We start from the raw sequence: 22,914 nt of genomic DNA on the forward strand, positions 1-22,914 counted from the left end.
AAATGGTATTGTTTCGTCAAAGAAGAGAATGACCTAATCACATATAAACAATAATGTCACAATAATCACAATACATGAGCACACGCCACAACTGAGCACAACCACAGCTTTTCCAACTCCAGGCCTGAAGAGGGCAGAGAACCCAAATGCCTACGATTTAGTCAGCACTGCTGGAGGGACTGCTTTTACCTGCGCACCTGCCAGATAAGCATGGGCATGAAATGTTTGGAGTTAGTTTTGGTCACCCCTTTGCTTGGATTCCTGAACCTGGTAACAAGAAAGACAGCTCATTGTTCGACCCTAAAGACGCAACTGGTATGTAATGTTTGGAATGATTTACAACTGTATGTTGCATTTAGTGCTTAACACAAATTATATGTTTAATTATATATGTATTTCTTTAGTGCAGATAATGTGGTAGTGGAGGTAATTGCATGAAGTGATATAGTGGATTACATTGAAATTGAGATGTGTAAGGAGTTGCTTTGTTTGGGCTGCTTTGTGCTTTGTTCATTGCTTTGTTGCTTTACCATGCATTGTTTGTTGTGTGAAGTAATGCATGTTTATTTTCTGTTTATCTTTAAGGTTATCAACCTATTCCTTATTCCATAGTCCATAGTCCCTAATCCTATGACATCCAATTCATACAACTCTATGCAACAATTCAACTGTTTCAACATATTACCAATGCCATCAGAACCATCTGGAAGAAAAATAAAAACACCAAAAAGGAATTGAGTTGTCCCTTTGCATCCTTCATGTGTTGAACAAGCCATTTTCAAGTTTGGGCAGAGCTGTACTGATTGCAACACCTAGACAACTTGACAGTTGATAACCACGCGTGGCAGTGAAGACAAAAGGATTAACGGCCTGAAGTCAGCAAAGCTGTTGTCGTGGAGAGGAGGATTGACTGACGTCTCAGAATGGCGAAGGAAGCTCTTGGGAAAACAGTGAAGGAGCTGAAGCAAGAAAGAACTTTAGCTAAAAGCACTTTTACCAAGCGAGCAAACTTCCTTAGCAGAGGCGCAAAAAATATGACAAAGAGTGAACTACAAGAGGAGTTCAAGAAGCTCACTTCGGAGGCGAGGGAGGTCAGTGAGACAAATGACGGGTACAGGGCTGGCCTTCTGGCAGACATTGAAGCTGGAGCCGATGAGGGTGAAGAAGCTGACCTGAATAAGCAGCAGCAGACTGAAATTGAGAAGACGTTCCAAGAATGCGAAGCACGATTGGATGAGGTCAGGAAGATAATCCAGTCCAACCTATGGCCTAGATACGGGGAAGACGAGGTGAAGTCTGCAATCAAAGAAGCCGAGACAGCCTGTGATGGAGTTGCTCAGATACCTGTTACCGCTATAAATAGAGATGGCTACGAACTACGGTGGGATGGTGCGAAGACACAAGTCCAAGATGCAATCACAAGCCTAGCAGAGTGGGAGATGTGGATTCCAGTAGCAGAAAAAGAAAGGTTGGAAGGCAGAGTGAAGGATTTGAAGGCATACAGCAACAACCTTGAAGCAAGGAGGGCAGAATTTCTCACAGCACAAAGAATTGCAGCTGAGGATAGAGACAGAGGGAGAGTGCCACAGATGCCCATGCCAGCTCCACAGCCAACACTGAGAATAAAACCAACCTGTCTACCCAGGTTCAGTGGGTACAAGAGGAATTTCCACCGATGGAGAAGAGACTGGGAGAGTCTGCAAAAGCAGGGGGAACCAACAGGCTCAGTCGAGGTAAAGAAGATCCAACTCCTTGACAGTGTAGATGAGAGAATATGCAGAGACCTCCGTTTGTCAACTTACAATACTGCTGAGGACATGTTCAGGGTGCTTGAGAACAGGTATGGAAACAAGTCTACAATTGCCTTGGAGATAATCGAAGATCTGGAGAAAATTCCTGCTTTAAGAGCAAATCAGCCTAGGAAAGTTATCGACATGATCCAAACTATAGAGAAGGCCCTGGATGACCTCACAGAGCTTGGAAACACAGGAGCCATCAACAACCCTCTAGTGATCAAATCCATAGAGAGCAAGTTACCTGACAACATCAAGAGGGATTGGCTTGTCTTCATAGTTAACCCAAGGAATAATGTCACATCAGATAATCACTTTGAGAACCTTCTTAAATTCCTGAAAACACAAGAGGAAATTCTTGAAAGACTAGAACAGCTGGGAGTTAGTGAAAAGCCAGAAAAGAAATATGCTTCTATGGAGAGGAAATATGCATCCACGCGGTCCACAAGGAAAGGCGGCTGTGTTGTCTGTGGAGATGAAAAGCACAGAGAGAAGATCTTCTTTTGCAAGCGTTTCAAAGAACTGAAGCCAGTGGAAAAGTTGGATGCTGTAGAAAAGCTTGGTGCCTGCAAGAGGTGCTTGGTCTGTCATGGAGAAGATGATGAATGCAAAGACACTTACCTGTGCAGGAACAGAGACTGTAAAAAAGACCACCATTTCTTTCTTTGCCTGAAGGGGGACTTCAAAAGGAGTGACTCAGACAGAAGGCAATCCAATGTGAGAAGGCATAAACTTACCGAAGAGCAGGAGGAATTTGTGTCTAAGCTCTCCCCGGAGATGGCAGAAAAGTTCAAGAAAGCGTTCACCAACATCACTGCGAAGACAAACTGTGTTGAGAAGAATCAGCTTGGAGTGATTGAGTCGTTAGAAGAATTGCCTGTTATTCTAATGCTGCTTGAGGTAACTGCCAATGCAGGACAGAAAATAGGAACCCTGATTGACTTGGCATCGGATACAAATTACATAACCCACAGAGCTGCCAGGAGATTAAATCTTCGAAGTGAAAACATCACTTTAGTCGTCCATGGAGTTGGGGGAATGGCCATGAAGGTTAAAACCAGAAGATATCTCCTCAGAGTGAGGGTCAAAACACCTAGAGGCACGGAAAAAGCTCATGAGATTGTCTGTTATGGCTTGAATGAAATTGCCAACATCCACAGAGTCATTAAACCAGACCAACTCAAGAAGTTCTTCCCAGAAGTCAAGCTAGGCGATCTGAAGAGACCGGAGAGCATTGAGCTACTGATAAGCCACCGCGAAGGGAGACTTGCTCCGCAAAGAGTGAAGGTGATTGGAGACCTTGTCTTATGGGAAGGCCCGTTAGGGAAGACTGTTGGTGGAGCACATCCAGATTTGTTTGAAGAAGTTGATCTGGCTGCACACAGGTCTGAAACACACTTTGCTCGATCCATGAGGGCAACCGCTGTCAAATATCAAGAGTTAACTAAGACACAAGAGTTCTCAGCTGAAACCAAAGGCACAGTTGCTCACAGAGAGTTCTTGGACTGGTGGAAATGGGACAGCATTGGAGCAGCTTGCGAACCAAAGTGTGGAGGATGCCGGTGCGGCAACTGTCAACCAGGAGGAAAGGAAATGACTCTGAATGAGGAAAGAGAGCTGGAAATTATAAGGAAAGGCCTCACCTACATCAAAGCAGATGATCATAGTGATGAACCACACTGGGACACAAAATACCCCTGGATTCAAGATCCAAGTTCCCTTCCCAACAATAGGAGTGGGGTGGAAGCCACCTTCTTGAGAACAGAAAAACAACTCAAAAAAGAGCCAGAGTGGAGAATGGCATACACAGCTCAAGTCCATGAGATGGTGGAGAGAAGAGCAGCAAAGAAACTTACCAAAGAGATCGTTGCCAGCTGGAAAGGACCAGTATGGTATGTCAGCCACTTGGTGGCGCCAAACCCGCACTCTCTCACAACACCTGTGCGACTGGTATGGAACAGCAGCCAGAAGTTTAAAGGTGTCAGCATGAATGACCTTCTCCTGAAAGGGCCCGATGTCCTCAATCCCATCCGAGCGGTACTACTCAGGTTCAGGAGAGGCGTCCATGCTGCCCTTGGCGACATCAAGAAAATGTACAATTCTGTGTGGCTAGAAGACCTGGAGATGCACCTCCACAGATTTCTCTGGAGAGACACTGAGGAGGGAGAGATTGAAGAGTATGCCATCACCAGAGTCAACATTGGCGATCGACCAGCAGGGTGCATTGCACAACTGGCCATGAGAGAGACTGCAAAACTGCCCATGTTCGCTGAACTGGAGGAGGAACGTAGGATCCTTGAAGATCACAACTGAGCACAACCACAGCTTTTCCAACTCCAGGCCTGAAGAGGGCAGAGAACCCAAATGCCTACGATTTAGTCAGCACTGCTGGAGGGACTGCTTTTACCTGCGCACCTGCCAGATAAGCATGGGCATGAAATGTTTGGAGTTAGTTTTGGTCACCCCTTTGCTTGGATTCCTGAACCTGGTAACAAGAAAGACAGCTCATTGTTCGACCCTAAAGACGCAACTGGTATGTAATGTTTGGAATGATTTACAACTGTATGTTGCATTTAGTGCTTAACACAAATTATATGTTTAATTATATATGTATTTCTTTAGTGCAGATAATGTGGTAGTGGAGGTAATTGCATGAAGTGATATAGTGGATTACATTGAAATTGAGATGTGTAAGGAGTTGCTTTGTTTGGGCTGCTTTGTGCTTTGTTCATTGCTTTGTTGCTTTACCATGCATTGTTTGTTGTGTGAAGTAATGCATGTTTATTTTCTGTTTATCTTTAAGGTTATCAACCTATTCCTTATTCCATAGTCCATAGTCCCTAATCCTATGACATCCAATTCATACAACTCTATGCAACAATTCAACTGTTTCAACATATTACCAATGCCATCAGAACCATCTGGAAGAAAAATAAAAACACCAAAAAGGAATTGAGTTGTCCCTTTGCATCCTTCATGTGTTGAACAAGCCATTTTCAAGTTTGGGCAGAGCTGTACTGATTGCAACACCTAGACAACTTGACAGGTATACTAAATGGTTAAATATCTGACATACTGAGAAAAGGAGTGTAGAGGTGAGATGATGACAACACTGACTTCACTTGCACAATAATCCTCTCTTGAGCCATCTCTTAATGTGAAAGTTGTAGAAAACCATGGAATTATGAAATACCAACTGAAAAAAAGCAGATGAACAGATTGGTCATTATTTCTGAAACTGTTGTAGAACCTAGTAGTTAGCAACTTTTATACGGTTACCCAACCTGTTGCTGGTGTGGTCTGGTGTGTGATCTAAAAATCACTACCTTACACCATCTAAAAAGCATTACGCCACTGATCAAGAAAAACTGGTCTATAGGCGCATATGAAGCTCAGCTAAAGACGATGTAAGCAGCAACTCCTGCAGGATGAATGTCCTATAAATGTGTTATTCAGTCATTTGAACATTATTGGGGTAACTGTTAGCCTGACGAGCCAGACCCACATCAAGATGTGATGACAGTGGTTTTTAAGTTTGACAGCAGGGTTCTTGGAGGTACAGTCATTTGTGAGAAGAGCAGTGGGGAAAGGACACACCCTTTGAACATGTTTGTACACTCTTTGCAACACTGCATTTCGGTCGTTGCTTTTACCTTTCCCTTTGTCGAAGTTGAATAAAGAGTTGCACTGTTGGGCATAAATAAGATGTTTAGTGGCGTACGGAGTGAACACAAAAGGAGAAGAATATAACAGAAGATGCCGTTGCTGACACTCTCCTGGAACAAAACATGTTGGCTGAAAGAGCCTTCCCTGGTATATAGTCCATTGCCTTTGTGTCCTCCGTGAAGAGTGGAACACATGCTTCTAGCAATCACCCTGATAGCATAAAGAAAACAATACTCAAGTTGTGGCCATTCAACATGGTCAATTATCACTTTCATTCCCTTCAGCTCAGCAGCTTCAAGTTGCAACATCACAAACCTACACTAATCAGCAGCCACCAAACCTTTATCACTTCCTGATTTCAGTCATGAGACCTCCCAAAATGGTATGCGATGCCCTATGTCATGGGACTGCCTTTGTGGAAATTCACCTAGATTGTCATGCATCTTTTAACTAGAAGGTTGTATTGACATCTTACTTGTTTGCCATCACTTTTTGAACATATTCCCATGTAGGCCTATATAAGTCCTGGAAGCACAGATGAGTTCCAAAGTCCTGAGCGATCTCTCGGACCACTAAGGGTGTATTTATTATTAGAAGACTCTCCCGATGAGGCGCTATGTGCATTGCGTGATTAATGGATTGGCAGGATACAGCTAACGCAAGGGCAGGTCTTGATTTAGTGATCGAGGCAGAGGGCCGACTAAGCTGCTGCACAAGGTTTCGCAAGAAGATGGATCTGTTTAGAGGTTTTACATGTTACTGACTGATGAGTCATCAAGGATTATTCAGAAATGTTGTACATGTTCACACACACGTACGCAAACACACACACACACACACACTCACTCTCCTGTGTTTTGTGTGTGTGTGCGGCCTGTGTTTTGTGTGTGTTTGTGTGTGAGTGTGTGCGTTTTACATGTTACTGACTGATGAGTCATCAAGGATTATTCCAAAATGTTCTACATGTTCACACACACACACACACACTCTCTCTTTCATACACACACACACACACACACACAGGTGTGTGTAGGCCTGTGTTTTGTGTGTGTGTAGACCTGTGTCCCTTTTGAGAATCACTGCCATTTAAATGACCTGAGAAAGAGAGCAGTTCATTTGATACATTTAGTTGAAGAACTTGGTTGTATTAAGCTTCCGTGAGCTAAGTAGGCCCTATATTAATAATTAGTCATAATTCCAAGCAGTTGTTAGGCTAAGTGCAGAGCTCTGCAACATTCCTAAAGTGGGCGTGATTTTAGTACTATTGGATTTTTTTCTGTCTATGGATTGGACGCAGTTCATGCATGTGGTTTCAGTTACGATTCCTTTAATAGGGGTGTTCTATTTCAATGAAATTGACAGTGTACGCTTTTAATCATGTAGAATACAACGTCAGAGTAAAAAAATGGTAATTTACTTACACACAAAAAACTTGAGTTTGTTTTTAGACATACAGATAGTTATACAGGACAAATAGAAAATTGTTTCTCAACACAGTTCCACCTCAAATAATGGTGTCGTCTGCAACGACTGACTCACTGTCACATGAGTTTGAGAGCGTACATAAACACGGAAGCGGGCGTATTGGTTGTCTTCACTCGTCGTCGCACTGTCAGTTGTATCAATCAATTCTTTAGCATTGAAATCACTTTAGTTCGCCAAAATGCCGATGATGTGCGGAGGAACCAGCGAGCAGAAACCTGCCACTCCTGAGATCCAGGCAATCTGTGACGAGGTAAGCTGAACTGAGAGGGAAAGCTTCCGTGCGTTTATCGTAGCCTACTAGTCTAGCCTACTCTATTCTCCATCATTCTGACAGACAGACAGACAGACAGACAGGGGCGTTAGTAAGTAGGGGGTAGACAGGGGGGACGTTTCACCGTCAACTTTCAAAACTGTGGTGTTTGTCCCCCCAACATTGGCAGATGGACAAATGACAGCGACAAATCAGCGGCAGGCTACGCGAGCAAGATAGCCTAAACAAAAACGAGATCGCAAAAGGAAAACATAGAAAGTAGTCAAATTAAACAAATCTAGCAGTTTTCATGCGCACGGTAGAGAGAACACGCACGCACAGGTCTACATGATTGTTTGTTTCTGGTGGTAGCATTCTAATCACTGAAGAAATACTTAGCCTAGGCTATGGATATAATGAACATTCTGAAAACCAAAGGAAGTGCAGTCGGACAGTGGGGTTGGTGAAGGAGAATGCTTAATTATAGCCAGCTAGTTAGTTTAGCAGTGATTCTATGCTTTTGTGAGAAAGCACGCCATTTATGAAAGCAAAATGTGACCGCTGTGTAAATCATGGGGGGGGGGGGGGGGGGGACAGTGTACGGATATCTTTTCTTTTTTTCTACACACAAACACACACATACTCTCACCCACTCACACACACACGCGCACACACACACACAGTCACTCAGACGTGCCTCATGAATAAGAAGTGTGTGGACATATCTGTCTCATGAATAAGAAGTGTGTGGACAAGAATCTGAACACAAACACAGAGCTAGGAATATTTCAGATTTGTTCAGGTGTGTGTGTGTGTTTAGAGGAATCACACATGGGCCTTTAAGCTTTCAATCAATCTTCACCCAGTCTTACCTTGGGTATGTACACAAGATGGGTGCAGGTATGTAAAGAATGGGGTGTGTGTTTGTTAAAGATATACTGTACATAAACACACATCCCCCACCCCCTACACACCCAACGACACACACACGCGCACACGCACACACTCTCACACACTCTGAAGAGGTCATTGGATATGTAACATATAATTGATTTTTTTGGAGATGGCTTGTAGTTTGGCGTTTACTTTCTTTTCAATCTTTCTGATTTTCTCCTCTCTTCTCGTCTGCAAGGGGGAAGTAAATCTGAATGTGAAGAGTAACTTACACGCACACACCACGCTTAAGTGCATACAGTGCATACTACACGATTCCTGGCTCTTTCTTATCATTGTCCACCTTAACCTCTCGCTCTCTTCCTCCCTTCCTCTCTCTCTTTCTCACACACACCACCTCACTCCCTCCATCTCTCTCACCCACCTTCTTATCCTCCATCTCTCTCCCTCCATCTCTGTCTGTCTCCCTCCTCTCTCTCATCCCTCCTCTCTCATCCCTCGCTCGTCTCTCCCTCTCTCTCAGATGAAGCCTCATGTTGAAAAGAAAGCTGAACAGAAGTATGACGTCTTCACAGCAACACACTACACATCCCAAGTGGTGGCTGGAACCAACTACTTCATCAAGGTGTGTGTGTGTGTGGCAGTGTGTGTGTTTTGTGTGTGTGCATGTGCATTGTGTGTGTGTGTGTGGCCGCATGTCTGTGCGTGTGTGTTTTGTGTGTGCGCATGTCCATCGTGTGTGTGTGTGTGTGTGTGTGTGTGTGTGTGTGTGTGTGTGTGTGTGTGTGTGTGTGTGTGTGTGTGTGTGTGTGTGTAACCCTCCAACCTTCTCGTCCTCTCCTGCAGGTGCATGTGGGTGGAGATGACCACGTCCACATCCGTGTGTTCCAGAGCCTTCCCCACGCTGGCCTTAAGAAGGAGCTCCACAGCCTGCAGAAAGACAAGACCCAGCAGGACCCAATCACTTACTTCTAAACACACACACACACGCACACGTGCACCTGTGCACGTTTGGTGTGTTTTTTTATTTTATTTGACCAAATAAAGTCACGGTTTCTCGTATATCAATTTGTGTGTTCCATCATTAGCCTGTACCCTTGGGGTCATGTGACTCATGGGTTGGGTTGAGGGGGTGGAGGAGTGTATGGTTCTCCAACAGCTGGCTGGGATTGTCCATCCTGTGTGTGTATGTGTGACCATGTCATCAAAGTAGGTTATAAATTCATCATAAAATAGGTTAGTTCTAGGCTTCTATTAATCAACTGATTATAATACCATTAAGTAGTATACTGTTGTCCTGAGTGGCGCAAGAAGAGAGAGTGTAGCTATTAGACCAGCCTGCTGTGCAAGTGTACATTTCTACATAAAGTGCCGATCTTGATGCTATGCTGTTCTGCCTTTCCTCTTTGAACTGTGTAATAAAAAGGATTTTATACTCCATACATTGTTGTACCAATACATGCAGTGCCTCTCCCCCCTTGAATATTTCCCCTTTTACTGCTTTCATAAATGGAATCTTGATCAATTTATTTTGGCCCTTTTCTTTTACAATAATTTACATTAAAAAAAACTGTTTAATGTCAAAGTGAAAGCAGATTTCTACAAAGCAATGTTAATTAATTAAACATATATAATGCAAAATAAGTGATTGCATAAATATTAACTCCTTTTATAGGCACTGTATATGTGTAACTGTAATTCAAACTAACTTGAGCCCTAAAACTGTAACCAACTTTAGGCTTGAGTTCATAATGTATCCTGCGTACACTGAATTCAAGATGCCATTTGATCTGTTCTTTTTTCTTATATTAGATTAATTTAGAGTGCCTCTCCTTTATATGAGGTATGCTATATTTATCCCAAGTAAACATTTGACTATTTTTCAACCTTTTTTTCTTGTGCTAATGTTTGTGTTTAAATGTGAAAAGTGTGTTTCTGTATTTGTAGGTCAGTGTTTAGTGTGATGATTCTATGAAAGAGTATACTTACACACAAACACACACATACTCTCACCCCCTCACACACAGGCACGCACACACATGCAGATACACACGCGCGCACAGTCACTCAGATGTGCCTCATGAATAAGAAGTGTATGGACATATGAAGAAGAATCTGAACACAAACACAGAGCTAGGTATATTTCAGATTTGTTCAGGTGTGTGTGTGTGTGTATGTATGTGTGTGTGTTTAGTGGAATAACACATGTCTAGGTGTGATTCCCCTGAATAAACATGGGCCTTTAAGCTTTCAATCAATCAATCTTCACCCAGTCTTACATTGGGTATGTACACAAGATGGGTGCAGGTCTGTAAAGAATGGGGTGTGTGTTTGTTAAAGATATACTGTACATAAACACATATCCCCACCCCCATACACACCCAACGACACACACACACACTCTGAAGAGGTCACTGGATATGTAACATGTAATTGATTGTTCGGAGATGGCTTGTAGTTTGGCGTTCACTTTCTTTTCAATCTTTCTGATTTTCTCCTCTCTTCTCGTCTGCAAGGGGAAGCAGGGCCGTAGTCACCATAGACATTGAGGGGGACGTGTCCCCCCCAATTTTCAAATATGACCAAAATGTCCCCCCCAATATTCGGACATAGAAAAATAAAGAAAGAATAAAGCGCTATACTAGGCCTACAGGAAACCAACACGTATCTGAAATGTAGCCTAATCAAACGTAAATAACGCACAAATTCTATGGTTCCAGAGTAGCCTACACCCCTGAGTGGTTTGTCCTGGTGATTTTCCGTTTTTCGTTAGTGGCGTGCGCTATCAAAAGCTTTCATTTACTGCACCCTACTGCGGTGAGGTAGGGCTGTCAACAATATCGCAAAAGCTACTGGTACAATTTTCACAAAACTTCTTGGAAAGGTGTAGCACAGGCTAAGGAAATCCCATACATCAGCCATCACCAAATGGCGGACCGCGGTCCGAGTCCGGACCGTGACGTGATCCTATCCGGACCCAGACCATAATAGCCTAATTTAGATTTTCACGTAAGATTTCAAAGCTGCGCTAAATGTTTCGTTGGTTAGGATAACAGCATTTACTTCAGGAGCTTCAGGAACCATCATTTCGCTTGCTGCTACTCAGCCAGTGAAATCTGTGAATTCTGATAAAGTCGAGTCAGTGAGTAAAGTAGTAGCCTACTATGGAGAAGAGACTGATAGCCTGAAACGAGCGAGGAGAGGAGACGGGACGAGAAACAATCAGATGGATATCTAAGTTAACGATAAGTAAGTTATTTTCCAATCATCGATTGCTCAAAGAGGAGAAAGCTAGAGAGCGAGAAGAGAGCTTTATATAACGATACGGGGGCAATACCACGCAAAACTGTCACGTCCGTAACGCCAACTAAATATGGATGTGACAGTTTTGCGCGGAATTGCCCTGGACCTCTTCTATATTCTGAGACAGGCAATTTTAAGCGCCAATTTGAAGCACCTCTACTAGACAAAGCATATATTTTGAGCAAGCATAGGGTAGGCTAGGCCCATTCAACAGTGAACTGAGACCACAGAATATTTTACGATTTAAGAAGGCAATATGATTGATCCACCACAATCTAGTTAAGCCTACATGCATTCACTGCCCAACAACGTGATATTCCTGGGTTTCAGGGATTTCGGGTCAACATAAAAAAAAACTAAAAAAAAAAAAATTAAACTTGCTGATTAATGGGTTCAAGGAACCAGCTGTGGAATATCCATCCTTGTCTCAGCTCAAATGTTATTTTAAGTTCACGTTAAGATCTTAAAAATAGCCAAGGCTACTCAAGTTTTTCTCCCCAATTAGGCTACTCTTATCTTGCCTTATTTCTCTTCATTTCGAATGTTGACTTTTTGGCTACTTATTTTATTTCACATTAAACATTAGGCCTAGGCTTACACTCTTCTATTTCTTGAATTTCCCCTTGGGGATCAATAAAGTATCTATCTATCTATCTATCTATCTATCTATCTATCTATCTACAACTAGGCTCCATCCATCCATCCTAATATTATACATACATACTGTACATATACATAGCCTAAACACGCACGTTAAACATTATGATGCTCCGGACCTTTGCTTGAGGAAATTTTCCGTAACTGGACCTCGCTGAAGATTAATTAAATACCCCTGGCCTAGTGTTTCTACATGTTGGCACAAAACGTCATTTCTGTCAGAAGCCAGTCTATAATGCATACAGGGGTAACATGAGGTGAGTCAGACAGAAGAGGGGCCTGTCTTAGTAGCCTATTCCTGAATCCTGTCTCTTTCAAACTACGTTAAAATTGTGTGATTAGCCGCGAGCATAATAAAATCTAAATTAAAAGACAAAATCTTATTAGGCTCCAAACCTATGAGTATAAGCATTAGTTTAAAAAAATCTTCAGGTGTAAATAATAAGTCAAAGAACCACATTCTGTGTAATATAGAGGTTATCATAAGATACTGTAGTTTGTAATTTCTTTTAAAGTATACATTTTGAACACAAATGGAGTCACAGGTCCAGGGACGGACCAGTGAAGTTGCTTCTTCTCCACCCTTCTCTTTTCACAAAACTAACGGGGGTGGGGGGTGGCATCTGTATCCGTCAAAAGTTTGGAATAACCTAATTGACTGACCTAACTAACGAGTTGTTTGTGATTTTTAATAATATTTTTGCATGAAATGTATTGAAATTCTGTTTGGGGGTCCCTCAGACCCCACCACAGATTTGGTCCCCCCCAATGTTGACATCATGACTACGGCCTTGATGTGAAGAGTAACTTACACGCACACACACACCACGCTTAAGTGCATACATACAGTGCATACTACACGATTCCTGGCTCTTTCTTATCATTGTCCACCTTAACCTCTCTCTCTTCCTCCCTTCCTCTCTCTCTTTCTCTCACACACACCACCTCACGCCCTCCATCTCTCTCACCCCCTTCTTATCCTCCATCTCTCTCCCTCCCTCCATCTCTGTCTGTCTCTCTCCTCTCTCTCATCCCACCTCTCTCTCATCCCTCGCTCGTCTCTCCCCCTCTCTCAGATGAAGCCTCATGTTGAAGAGAAAGCTGAACAGAAGTATGACGTCTTCACAGCCACACACTACACATCCCAAGTGGTGGCTGGAACCAACTACTTCATCAAGGTGTGTGTGTGTGTGGCAGTGTGTGTGTTTTGTGTGTGTGCATGTGCATCGTGTGTGTGTGTGGCCGCATGTCTGTGCGTGCGTGTTTGGTGTGTGCGCATGTCCATCGTGTGTCTGTGTGTGAGTGTGTGTTTTGTGTGTGCGCATGTCCATCGTGTGTGTGTGTGTGTGTGTAACCCTCCAATCTTCTCGTCCTCTCCTGCAGGTGCATGTGGGTGGAGATGACCACGTCCACATCCGTGTGTTCCAGAGCCTTCCCCACGCTGGCCTTAAGAAGGAGCTCCACAGCCTGCAGAAAGACAAGACCCAGCAGGACCCAATCACTTACTTCTAAACACACACACACACACACGTGCGCCTGTGCACGTTTGGTGTGAGTTTTTTATTTTATTTGACCAAATAAAGTCACGGTTTCTCGTATATCATATTGTGTGTTCCATCATTAGCCTGTAGCCTTGGGGTCATGTGACTCATGGGTTGGGTTGAGGGGGTGGAGGAGTGTATGGTTCTCCAACAGCTGGCTGGGATTGTCCATCCTGTGTGTGTATGTGTGACCATGTCATCAAAGTAGGTTATAAATTCATCATAAAATAGGTTAGTTCTAGGCTTCTATTAATCAACTGATTATAATACCATTAAGTAGTATACTGTTGTCCTGAGTGGCGCAAGAAGAGAGAGTGTAGCTATTAGACCAGCCTGCTGTGCAAATGTATATTTCTACACAAAGTGCCGGTCATGATGATATGCTGTTCTGCCTTTCCTCTTTGAACTGTAAAATAAAAGGATTTTATACTCCATACATTGTTGTACCAATACGTGCAGTGCCTAAAAAGTATCTTCTCCCCCCCTTGAATATTTCCCCTTTTACTGCTTTCATAAATGGAATCTTGATCAATTTATTTTGGCCCTTTTCTTTTACAATAATTTGCATAAAAACCTGTTTAATGTCAGTGAACGCATATTTCTACAAAGCAACGTTAATTAATTAAACATATATAATGCAAAATAAGTGATTGCATAAATATTAACTCCTTTTATAGGCACTGTATATGTGTAACTGTAATGCAAACTAACTTGAGCCCTAAAACTGTAACCAACTTTAGGCTTGAGTTCATAATGTAACCTGTGTACACTGAATTCAAGATGCATGCCATTTGATCTGTTCTTTTTTCTTATATTAGATTAATTTAGAGTGCCTCTCCTTTATATGAGGTATGCTACATTTATCCCAAGTACACATTTGACTATTTTTCAACCTTATTTTTTTGTGCTATGGTTTGTGTTTAAATGTGAAAAGTGTCTTTCTGTATTTGTAGGTCAGTGTTTAGTGTGATGATTCTATGAAAGAGTATATACTTACTTATATACATATATATATATAATTAAACTAGTGCTAGCAACAAATATGCAACCTGTGTTCTAAGATAAACTAGAATCAAAACTATCTGCGTAAGCCACATTGAGTCATAAAATCCCCAGTGGTGGCAGGACCCTCGTGTGTTGGTTGTGTGTGTGTGTGTGTGTGTGTGAGCGAGACCCCCGTGTGTTGGGCTTTTATTGCCACATGCTGCAGGGCCTTCCAGTCAGCTGTGGAGCAGCTCCCACAACAAACTGTTGTAGCCAGTAGCACATATATGAGATGCACTCAAATACACCACACTGTTGTAGCCAGTAGCACATATATGAGATGCACTCAAATACACCACACTGTTGTAGCCAGTAGCACATATATGAGATGCACTCAAATACACCACACTGTTGTAGCCAGTAGCACATATGAGATGCACTCAAATACACCACACTGTTGTAGTCAGTAGCACATATATGAGATGCACTCAAATACACCACACTGTTGTAGCCAGTAGCACATATATGAGATGCACTCAAATACACCACACTGTTGAAGCCAGTAGCACATATATGAGATGCACTCAAATACACCACACTGTTGTAGTCAGTAGCACATATATGAGATGCACTCAAATACACCACACTGTTGTAGTCAGTAGCACATATATGAGATGCACTCAAATACACCACACTGTTGTAGCCAGTAGCACATATATGAGATGCACTCAAATACACCACACTTGTAGCCAGTAGCACATATATGAGATGCACTCAAATACACCACACTGTTGAAGCCAGTAGCACATATATGAGATGCACTGAAATACACCACACTGTTGTAGTCAGTAGCACATATATGAAATACACCACACTGTTGTAGCCAGTAGCACATATACTGTATGAGATGCACTTAAATACACCACACTGTTGTAGCCAGTAGCACATATGAGATGCACTTACAGTTATTCTCAATCACTATGTTATTGCCTAGTCTGGCTTGTCAGGCTATAATTGTAATGTTTATCACAGTGAACTACCACCATTAGCAAGCTGGTGTCTTGCAGATTCACGTGCTGTGCGTGTGGCCACTGAGTGAAATGACGCGTAATGTAGCCTACTGTAAACAGAGAACGACGTGCGGTGTTGGGTTAGTTAAACAACTACAGTAGCCTATGTCGTCGGCTTATGACAATTTAGAAAAGGTTTGCCTACTCTGTTTTATGAACTAGGTCTACTAACCTAAGCAACTATAACATAGTAACCTAAACAGAATATGTTATGAACGTTCAGCCTTAGATTTTCGAAGCTGCCAGGTTATTGAAATGGATGGACCATGACATGGTTAAAACGGGTTTGATAGCCTACTTCATTAAACATGAAACAACTTTAAACATTGTATTCTCTATCTCTAAGCTGAATACTATTGCATGTTCATATAGGCTAACTGCCAACTGACCTTACCGTGCTCCCAAACGTCTCCTGCAGCACTGTGCCTGCGTGCACCTTCCGAGAGTTCACTGAATGTATGACGTCACTGATTGGTGGCCGCAAGGCATTGCAATTAACACAGACATTTTTATTTTTGTAAATGTCTAATTTCACAAACTATTAATGAGACATTTTAGCGAATATTCACGTTGGAACTAGCGGAAGTCTTATACATTTTAAAAAGTAAAAAAACGGGTCTTGTCAAAAGGGCACTTGGACATCAAAGGGGCAAAAGGGCAGGTGCTAGAGCCCCTGTAGCCCCCCTTCTCTGCACGTGCCTGAGGTTTAGGTATTTTTGGCGACAAGAGCTCCCTCTAGAGTCGCAATATATTTATATTTTACTATTTATATTTTACTAATTGCAAACTTCTCGTGGCTTATCCCCCTTGTACACAATGAAAATGTTTTTGTTGTGGAGCTGAAGGATTAACAACAGGCAAAAACAACAGGGAAAGAACTATATCTACTGACAAGGTAATGTTTCACGATTCGCGGGAGATGACCAGCTTGGTTGAGGTGTTGAGGAACCAGGAGAATTGTGTCTGGACACCAAATATGCTCATGGCCACCACCCCCCCCCCCCCCCCCCAAAAAAAAAAAAAAAGAAAAAAATTATAATAATATATGGGTGTGGCTCTGAAATAGATGGGTGTGTCAGAATTAAGGGTCTTTGGGATAAGTAAAGCATAGGGTTAGAACCTGTGTTTATAGACTTTCATTAGTTAAAACACACACACAAATACACACACACACACACACACAATGTTAGTGCAAGAGGTAAAGGACAGGGTTGAAAACCAAGCGTATTTATTTGAGGAGAGAGAGAGAGAGCACAGGTTATATATGTCCACAACCTGAGGGAGAGGAAAGGAGTTGCAGATTCTATCTGTTTTCTGTGTCCCAGGGAGAGAACAGAGAAGAGAACAGAACAGAAAAGAAGAGAAGAGGAGAAGAGAAGAGAGGAGAAGAAGAGAAGAGAGGAAAGGAGAAGAGAAGAGAAGAGAGGATAAGAGAAGAGAGGAGGGAGAAGACAGAGAAGAGAAAAGAAGAGAAGAGAGGAGAAGAAGAGAAGAGAGGAAAGGAGAAGAGAAGAGAAGAGAGGATAAGAGAAGAGAAGAGAGGAGGGAGAAGACAGAGAAGAGAGGGAAGAGAGATGAGACTTGCGTTAGTGCTAGTGCTAGTGCTCACCTTACTGGTTCTACAGGACACGCGTGAGTGCAGGGGGGGAGAGGTCTGTCTGTCGGTACACTGTACTGTTTGTCTACATGCTCTAAATGTCTGTCTGCCTGTCTGTCGGTACACTGTACGTGTTTGTCTGCATGCTCTAAATGTCTGTCTGCCTGTCTGTATAAGTGTCTGTCTGTCTGTCTGTCTGTCTGTCTGTCTGTCGGTACACTGTACGTGTTTGTCTACATGCTCTAAATGTCTGTCTGCCTGTCTATATAAGTGTCTGTCTGTCTGTCTGTCTGTCTGTGTGTCGGTACACTACGTGTTTGTCTACATGCTCTAAATGTCTGTCTGCCTGTCTATATAAGTGTCTGTCTGTCTGTCTGTCTGTCTGTCTGTCTGTCGGTACACTGTACGTGTTTGTCTACATGCTCTAAATGTCTGTCTGCCTGTCTATATAAGTGTCTGTCTGTCTGTCTGTATATTCTGTATATCTGTCTGTCTGCTACTGTATGCCTAAATCTGTATGTAAACTGTAAGTGTCTGTCTGCCTGTCTGTCTGTCTGTATGTATGTCTGTATACTGTAAGTGTCTGTCTGTCTGTCTGTATACTGTATGTGTCTGTCTGCATGCTGTAAGTGTCTGTCTGTCTGTTTAGTTGTCTGCCTGTATGTAAACTGTAAGTGTATGTCTGTATACTGTAACTGTGTCTGTGTGTTTGTTTGTCTGTATAACTGTCTGCATGTCCACATGTTTTATCAGATGCCAAGAGGAGGGGAAGCAGAGCAAAAAGGAAGGGAATGCATGGAAGAGAAAGAAATGTGCTAGGTATGTGTGTGTGTGTGTGTGTGTGTGTGCGAGAGAGGGAGAGAGTCTGTGTGTGTGTGTGTGTGTGCGAGAGAGAGAGAGTCTGTGTGTGCGTGTGTGTGTGTGGTGTGTGTGTGTGTGTGTGTGTGTGTGTGTGTGTGTGTGTGCTGTGAGCCTGTCAGTGAATCTGTTCTTGCTGCTGTTCCTTGTTTGCTCCATGTAGTTGATAATAGTTGAAAGTCTGTTTGTCATGTTAAACCATTCTCATCTCTGCATAACTGAGCTTCCTTTGTTTTGTGTAGCTGGGATATTAAACCCAGCCAATCAGTGGATGGATACCATAGATCTGTGTGAGTTCCTCTCCAACCACTCTATCCATCCATTTCTGCGTCTGCGTTTTCCTCTCTCTTTCTGTACCAAGTCTCAATTCATCAAATCTGTTCCTCTTTTCTGACACCTGCTGGCTGAACTTGATATTGCTGGTAGTGCTTTCCCTGACTCAGAGGACTCTGATTAGCACTAGAAGCACTATAATTTCATAACTACTAGAACTGCCGTAAGCAGTCATTTTGACCCTTGTTTGTACATTTATAAACACTTACATTTTAAACTCTATATTCAACCAACAGGACTGTTTTTAAATTTCTTCAACTGTCAAAATGACCGTTGCAGCAGTGCTATTACAGTTTTTCTCAGTCGCTTTGGTGCTTTTTGCAGATCAGAATGAAAATTCTCATAACTATTAGTTCAACCTCCACAACATTTAGTCATTTGTGCACATCATAGTAGCAAATTCTCCTTCCTCTGAACAAATTGCAAATGCTTTTGGACATGTATCAGTTGCTTTCATACAATTCTCTGCTGTTTTTTAACATTATCATTTGCTTATGTCATGTCAATCAAAATGAACTATACTTATGGATACTGAATAGTCGTTCCCTATAAAACTAATAGTCTTCATTTCATTGCTTGAGTCATTACATACAAAATTGTTGAACTAGTTATCAAATTCTGTCACAATGCTGTAGAATTGCAAAGAGCATACAGTAAAAATGTACGTATTCAGTGTCTTGTACTCACTTACTCCCCTAACTACAGCAATGTGTAACTTTACTGTAGTTTTCAAATGGCTGTACAAGTACTGTATAGTGCTGTCTTGAGCATGTTCAGGTAGTGTCACCGAGTTCTGCCCTTTTTTGCATTGGAAAACACTGAGAGAACTGTCATAATGAAAACATGACAAAGCCATTTGACTATCTTGTTCATAAACGATGGTGTCGAGACTTCTCATTTTGATGACACTGACAGTTTCATTGACATGAATACGTGCTTTTGAGGAATGGACTATCCATTTTGAGCAAGTGACATGCTTTTGCAGGTCATCCACTAGGTTTTGCAGTTTGCACTAATTGTTTTGAGAAATGCACTAACTGCTGTGCAAATGTTAATAGTGATGTGAGAATAGCACCAAAGCGACTGAGAAAAACTGTAAAGTGGTGGTGTAGACCTGACTGAAGCACTGACTGGAACCTTTGTGTTTGCAGCTAGTAAGAGGACAAGAGGCGTAGTGGACAACATCATCAGTGAGCATGTGCGAGGTAAGATCAGACCTGCGTCCAATCAGCACTCAGAGAGGAGGAAGCTTAGAGGAGATCAAATGAGACAGAACATTCGACATTCATAACTCATAACGCAGGCTTTATCATCATTAATTCTGTTTTATTAAACTCTTCTCCACAGTTACGACTCAAGGTCAGTTCCTTACAATGTTATTCTCATGAAATGGGCTGTTTCTTGCTTTGTTTCATAGAGCTGTTAAGCAATGTGATCACAGATGGTATTTCTTTAGAGCATGAACAATATTGATATTATTATTATTATTATTATTATTATTATTATTATTATTATTATTATTATTATTATTATGACCGCCGTGCAGCGAAGCGGCGGTCATATAGGTTTAGTCAGATTTTTTTTTTTCCTTTTTTTTTTTTCTTTTTCGCATGTCCAAATTTCCGTCAAGGATTCCCGGGACACTGAAAGACTGGGGTAGACGAAACTTGGTGGGCATGTAACCCCATATGGATAGCATGGAACCATCGTTTTTCGTTTTGATCTGTAGCCCCCCCGCTGGACTGCACCGCCGAAAGGAGGGTAGGGCAGACACAGTTTTCTGTGAATATCTCGAGAACCGTAAGGTTTAGGAGGACCATTTTTTTTTGTATGTTGATCTCAAGGGGCCATGTCAACCCATTCCATAACCACTCATTTCATGTATAGCGCCACCTAGTTAAACACAAAAAAGTAAAAATGAGGTGTTGTAATCGCAGGTATCTGTGACCTAACATAGTCAAAACTGCACGAAATTGGATGTGTAGGATCATTATGACACCCTCTGAATGCACGCCAAGTTTCGTGGAATTCCGTTCATGGGGGGCCACACAATAAATTAATTTATGTTACTATACACCAACTGGCCTGTAGGTGGCCGGAGACAGTTTTCTGTGAATATCTCGAGAACCGTAGGGCCTAGGAGGTCCACCCTTATTTTGTATGTTGGTCTTAATGGGGCATGTCAACCCATCCCATTACCACTTATTTCATGTATAGCGCCACCTAGTTAAAAATTAAAAAGCAAAAAATCACAATATCTCTGGCTGACATGGTCAAAACTGCACGAAATTCAAAGTGTAGGATCATTATGACACCCTCCGAATGCATGCCAAGTTTTGTGAACTTTCGTTCATGGGGGGCCTTACAATAAAATAATTTATGTGTACATTTAGTGACCGTACACCAACAAGGATTCCCGGGACACTGAAAGACCGGGGTACACGAAACTTGGTGGGCATGTAACCCCACATGGATAGCATGGAACCATCGTTTTTTGTTTTGATCTGTAGCCCCCCCGCTGTACTGGCCCCCCTGAAAGGAGGGTAGGGCAGACAGTTTTCTGTGAATATCTTGAGAACCGTAGGGCCTAGGATGACCAATTTTTTCCGTATGTTTGCCTCCAGGGGTCATGTTAACCCATTCCATGTGCACACATGTGCATAAACAGATACACACGCACACACATACATTCACAGTAATCATACATATGACACATACTCACACAGTAGACATATATACGCATGCATGCACATGCACAAACACACATACGCAGGCAAACACACAAGCACGCACACACACACACACACTTTTATTATTTTTGTGGAAAAAATGTGCTGGACTGGGCGGCGGTCATATTTTGTACCGCTCTGCGGTACATCTAGTTATTATTATTATTATTATTATTATTATTATTATTATTGTTGTTGTTATAGTAGGGTAGTATAGTAGTAGAGGTAGTAGTAGTAGTAGTAGTAGAAGTAATAATAGTAGTAGTAGTAGTTGAATTAGTAGTACTGTAGTAGTAGTAGTAATAGTAGTAGAATTAGTAATAGTAGTAGTAGTAGTAATAGTAGCAGTAGTAGTAGAATTAGTAATAGTAGTAGTAGTAGTAGTAGTAGTAGTAGAATTAGTAATAGTAGTAGTAGTAATAGTAGTAGTAGAAGTAGTAGTAGTAGTAATCGTAGTGTTAGTAGTAATGTAGTAGTAGTAGTAGTAGTAGTAGTAATAGTAGTAGTAGTAGTAGTGTAGTAGTAGTAGTAATAGTAGTAGTAGTTATAGTAGTAGTAGTAATAATAGTATGAGTAGTGTAGTAGTATTAGTAGTTTCAGTGTTATAGTAGGTGTGTGGGCCTGACTTTTTAATGTTTGTCATTCTGTTCACAGTCATGAATTGGTTGAATAAAGTCGTGGATGTGGGTGAGTGTCAGTCTATTTAACCTGTTCATCATCTATGCTGCCATTTTGCGTCTATATAACTCTCTCTCTCTCTGCTTGGTCTTTCTCTCTCCCTCTTTCTCTCTCTATCTCTCTGCTAAATTTCAGGTAAAGTAATTGCCAATGGTGTGTGCCGAACTGGTAAGTGATGCAAATACCTGTGTGTGTGTCAAGCTTAGGTTTACTTTTTGATAGCTAGGTTATACCAAGGTCCACACTGCATGTACGCCAGCTATTAGGAGGAGAAAAAAGGACATAATTTCGCCTGGAAAACAACACAATATGATGTGGATGGTCATTGTATGCTTGAGATGCGAGAGCAGGCTAAGTTATCAGATCAATGGACATTTCAATCATGACAGCATCACAGATTCTCTTTAGAGTTTAGACCATCATGAAGTTTACGTGCACAGCGCAAGTACAACACACCACCAACACAACCCACCCACGTTGGTACACTCCTGGCTCTGTGATTGGTTAGTGGACATAGATTCCTGATTGGCTAGCCAAACCTGAGCATCGCCATTGGCTATTCAACAGGAAGTGCCAGAATCGTCTCAAAAGCGCTCGTACAGTATACTTGCAGAAAATACTTGTGCGAGCGACAGAGATTCGTATGCGCAGAATAGCTTCGTAATTGAAAGACAGCAACTGTGGAAGGTTTAGTACCTGTGGAATATATTTGTAAGTGAAGGACATATGAGTAATACTTAAAGGAGAATTCCGGTGTGATTTTGACCTAAAGTGTTTTGAAACATGATACAGAGTGTGAACGTATGTCTCATAGCCCATCTCGGCTTGTCCCCTGCACTCCGAAATCTGGCGCTAGTTAGCCGATGCTACCAACAAGGCGGTCAATGGTGGTGCCTCGGCATCGGCATAGCCATGCAAATAAATCACTGTTTTACACCATTTACGAGGCTCAATGTATCTCCACACTTCATTGGTAGACTTCCAAGGGCCCTGACATTTAAAACGAGACATTGAGAACTTTGAAAAAGCACTGGTAGTTTACTTACAAGACGATTTATACAGACAGTATCTTCTCG

General features: G+C 42.0%; 2 protein-coding genes and 2 long non-coding RNA genes across 4 annotated transcripts; all 4 read left to right on the forward strand.

Annotated features, from left to right (window-relative positions):
* Positions 1–64: 64 nt before the first annotated feature.
* LOC143112858 (uncharacterized) lies at positions 65–734 on the forward strand. Its single transcript, XR_012984802.1, has 2 exons — positions 65–315; positions 586–734. It is a non-coding gene; the product is annotated as an uncharacterized LOC143112858 (long non-coding RNA).
* Positions 735–4,125: 3,391 nt separating this feature from the next.
* Positions 4,126–4,745, forward strand: LOC143111296 (uncharacterized). The gene is made up of 2 exons (XR_012984520.1): positions 4,126–4,326; positions 4,597–4,745. It is a non-coding gene; the product is annotated as an uncharacterized LOC143111296 (long non-coding RNA).
* Positions 4,746–7,020: 2,275 nt separating this feature from the next.
* On the forward strand, positions 7,021–9,150 carry LOC143112803 (cystatin-B-like). Its single transcript, XM_076275112.1, has 3 exons — positions 7,021–7,194; positions 8,612–8,713; positions 8,935–9,150. Exons 1-3 carry the CDS (start codon positions 7,123–7,125, stop codon positions 9,061–9,063), a joined length of 303 nt encoding a protein of 100 aa, XP_076131227.1. The 5' UTR covers positions 7,021–7,122; the 3' UTR covers positions 9,064–9,150.
* Positions 9,151–13,124: 3,974 nt separating this feature from the next.
* On the forward strand, positions 13,125–13,646 carry LOC143112804 (cystatin-B-like). The gene is made up of 2 exons (XM_076275113.1): positions 13,125–13,226; positions 13,432–13,646. The coding sequence occupies exons 1-2, from the start codon at positions 13,125–13,127 to the stop codon at positions 13,558–13,560; spliced, it is 231 nt and encodes a 76-aa protein (XP_076131228.1). The 3' UTR covers positions 13,561–13,646.
* Positions 13,647–22,914: the final 9,268 nt, after the last annotated feature.

The sequence above is a fragment of the Alosa pseudoharengus genome, unplaced genomic scaffold (genome assembly GCF_046254945.1).
Source record: "Alosa pseudoharengus isolate Yale_2024_CS ecotype anadromous, Long Island Sound unplaced genomic scaffold, YU_APseudo_1.1 YU_APseudo_1.1_scf_8, whole genome shotgun sequence".
NCBI classification, from domain to species: domain Eukaryota; kingdom Metazoa; phylum Chordata; class Actinopteri; order Clupeiformes; family Clupeidae; genus Alosa; species Alosa pseudoharengus.

Coding starts and splice junctions, on each gene's coding strand:
- LOC143112803 (XM_076275112.1), top strand. CDS start 7,123: ATGCCGATGATGTGCGGAGGAACCAGCGAGCAGAAACCTGCCACTCCT. Junction 7,195..8,611: donor TCCAGGCAATCTGTGACGAG/GTAAGCTGAACT, acceptor CCTCTCTCTCAG/ATGAAGCCTCATGTTGAAAA. Junction 8,714..8,934: donor GAACCAACTACTTCATCAAG/GTGTGTGTGTGT, acceptor CCTCTCCTGCAG/GTGCATGTGGGTGGAGATGA.
- LOC143112804 (XM_076275113.1), top strand. CDS start 13,125: ATGAAGCCTCATGTTGAAGAGAAAGCTGAACAGAAGTATGACGTCTTC. Junction 13,227..13,431: donor GAACCAACTACTTCATCAAG/GTGTGTGTGTGT, acceptor CCTCTCCTGCAG/GTGCATGTGGGTGGAGATGA.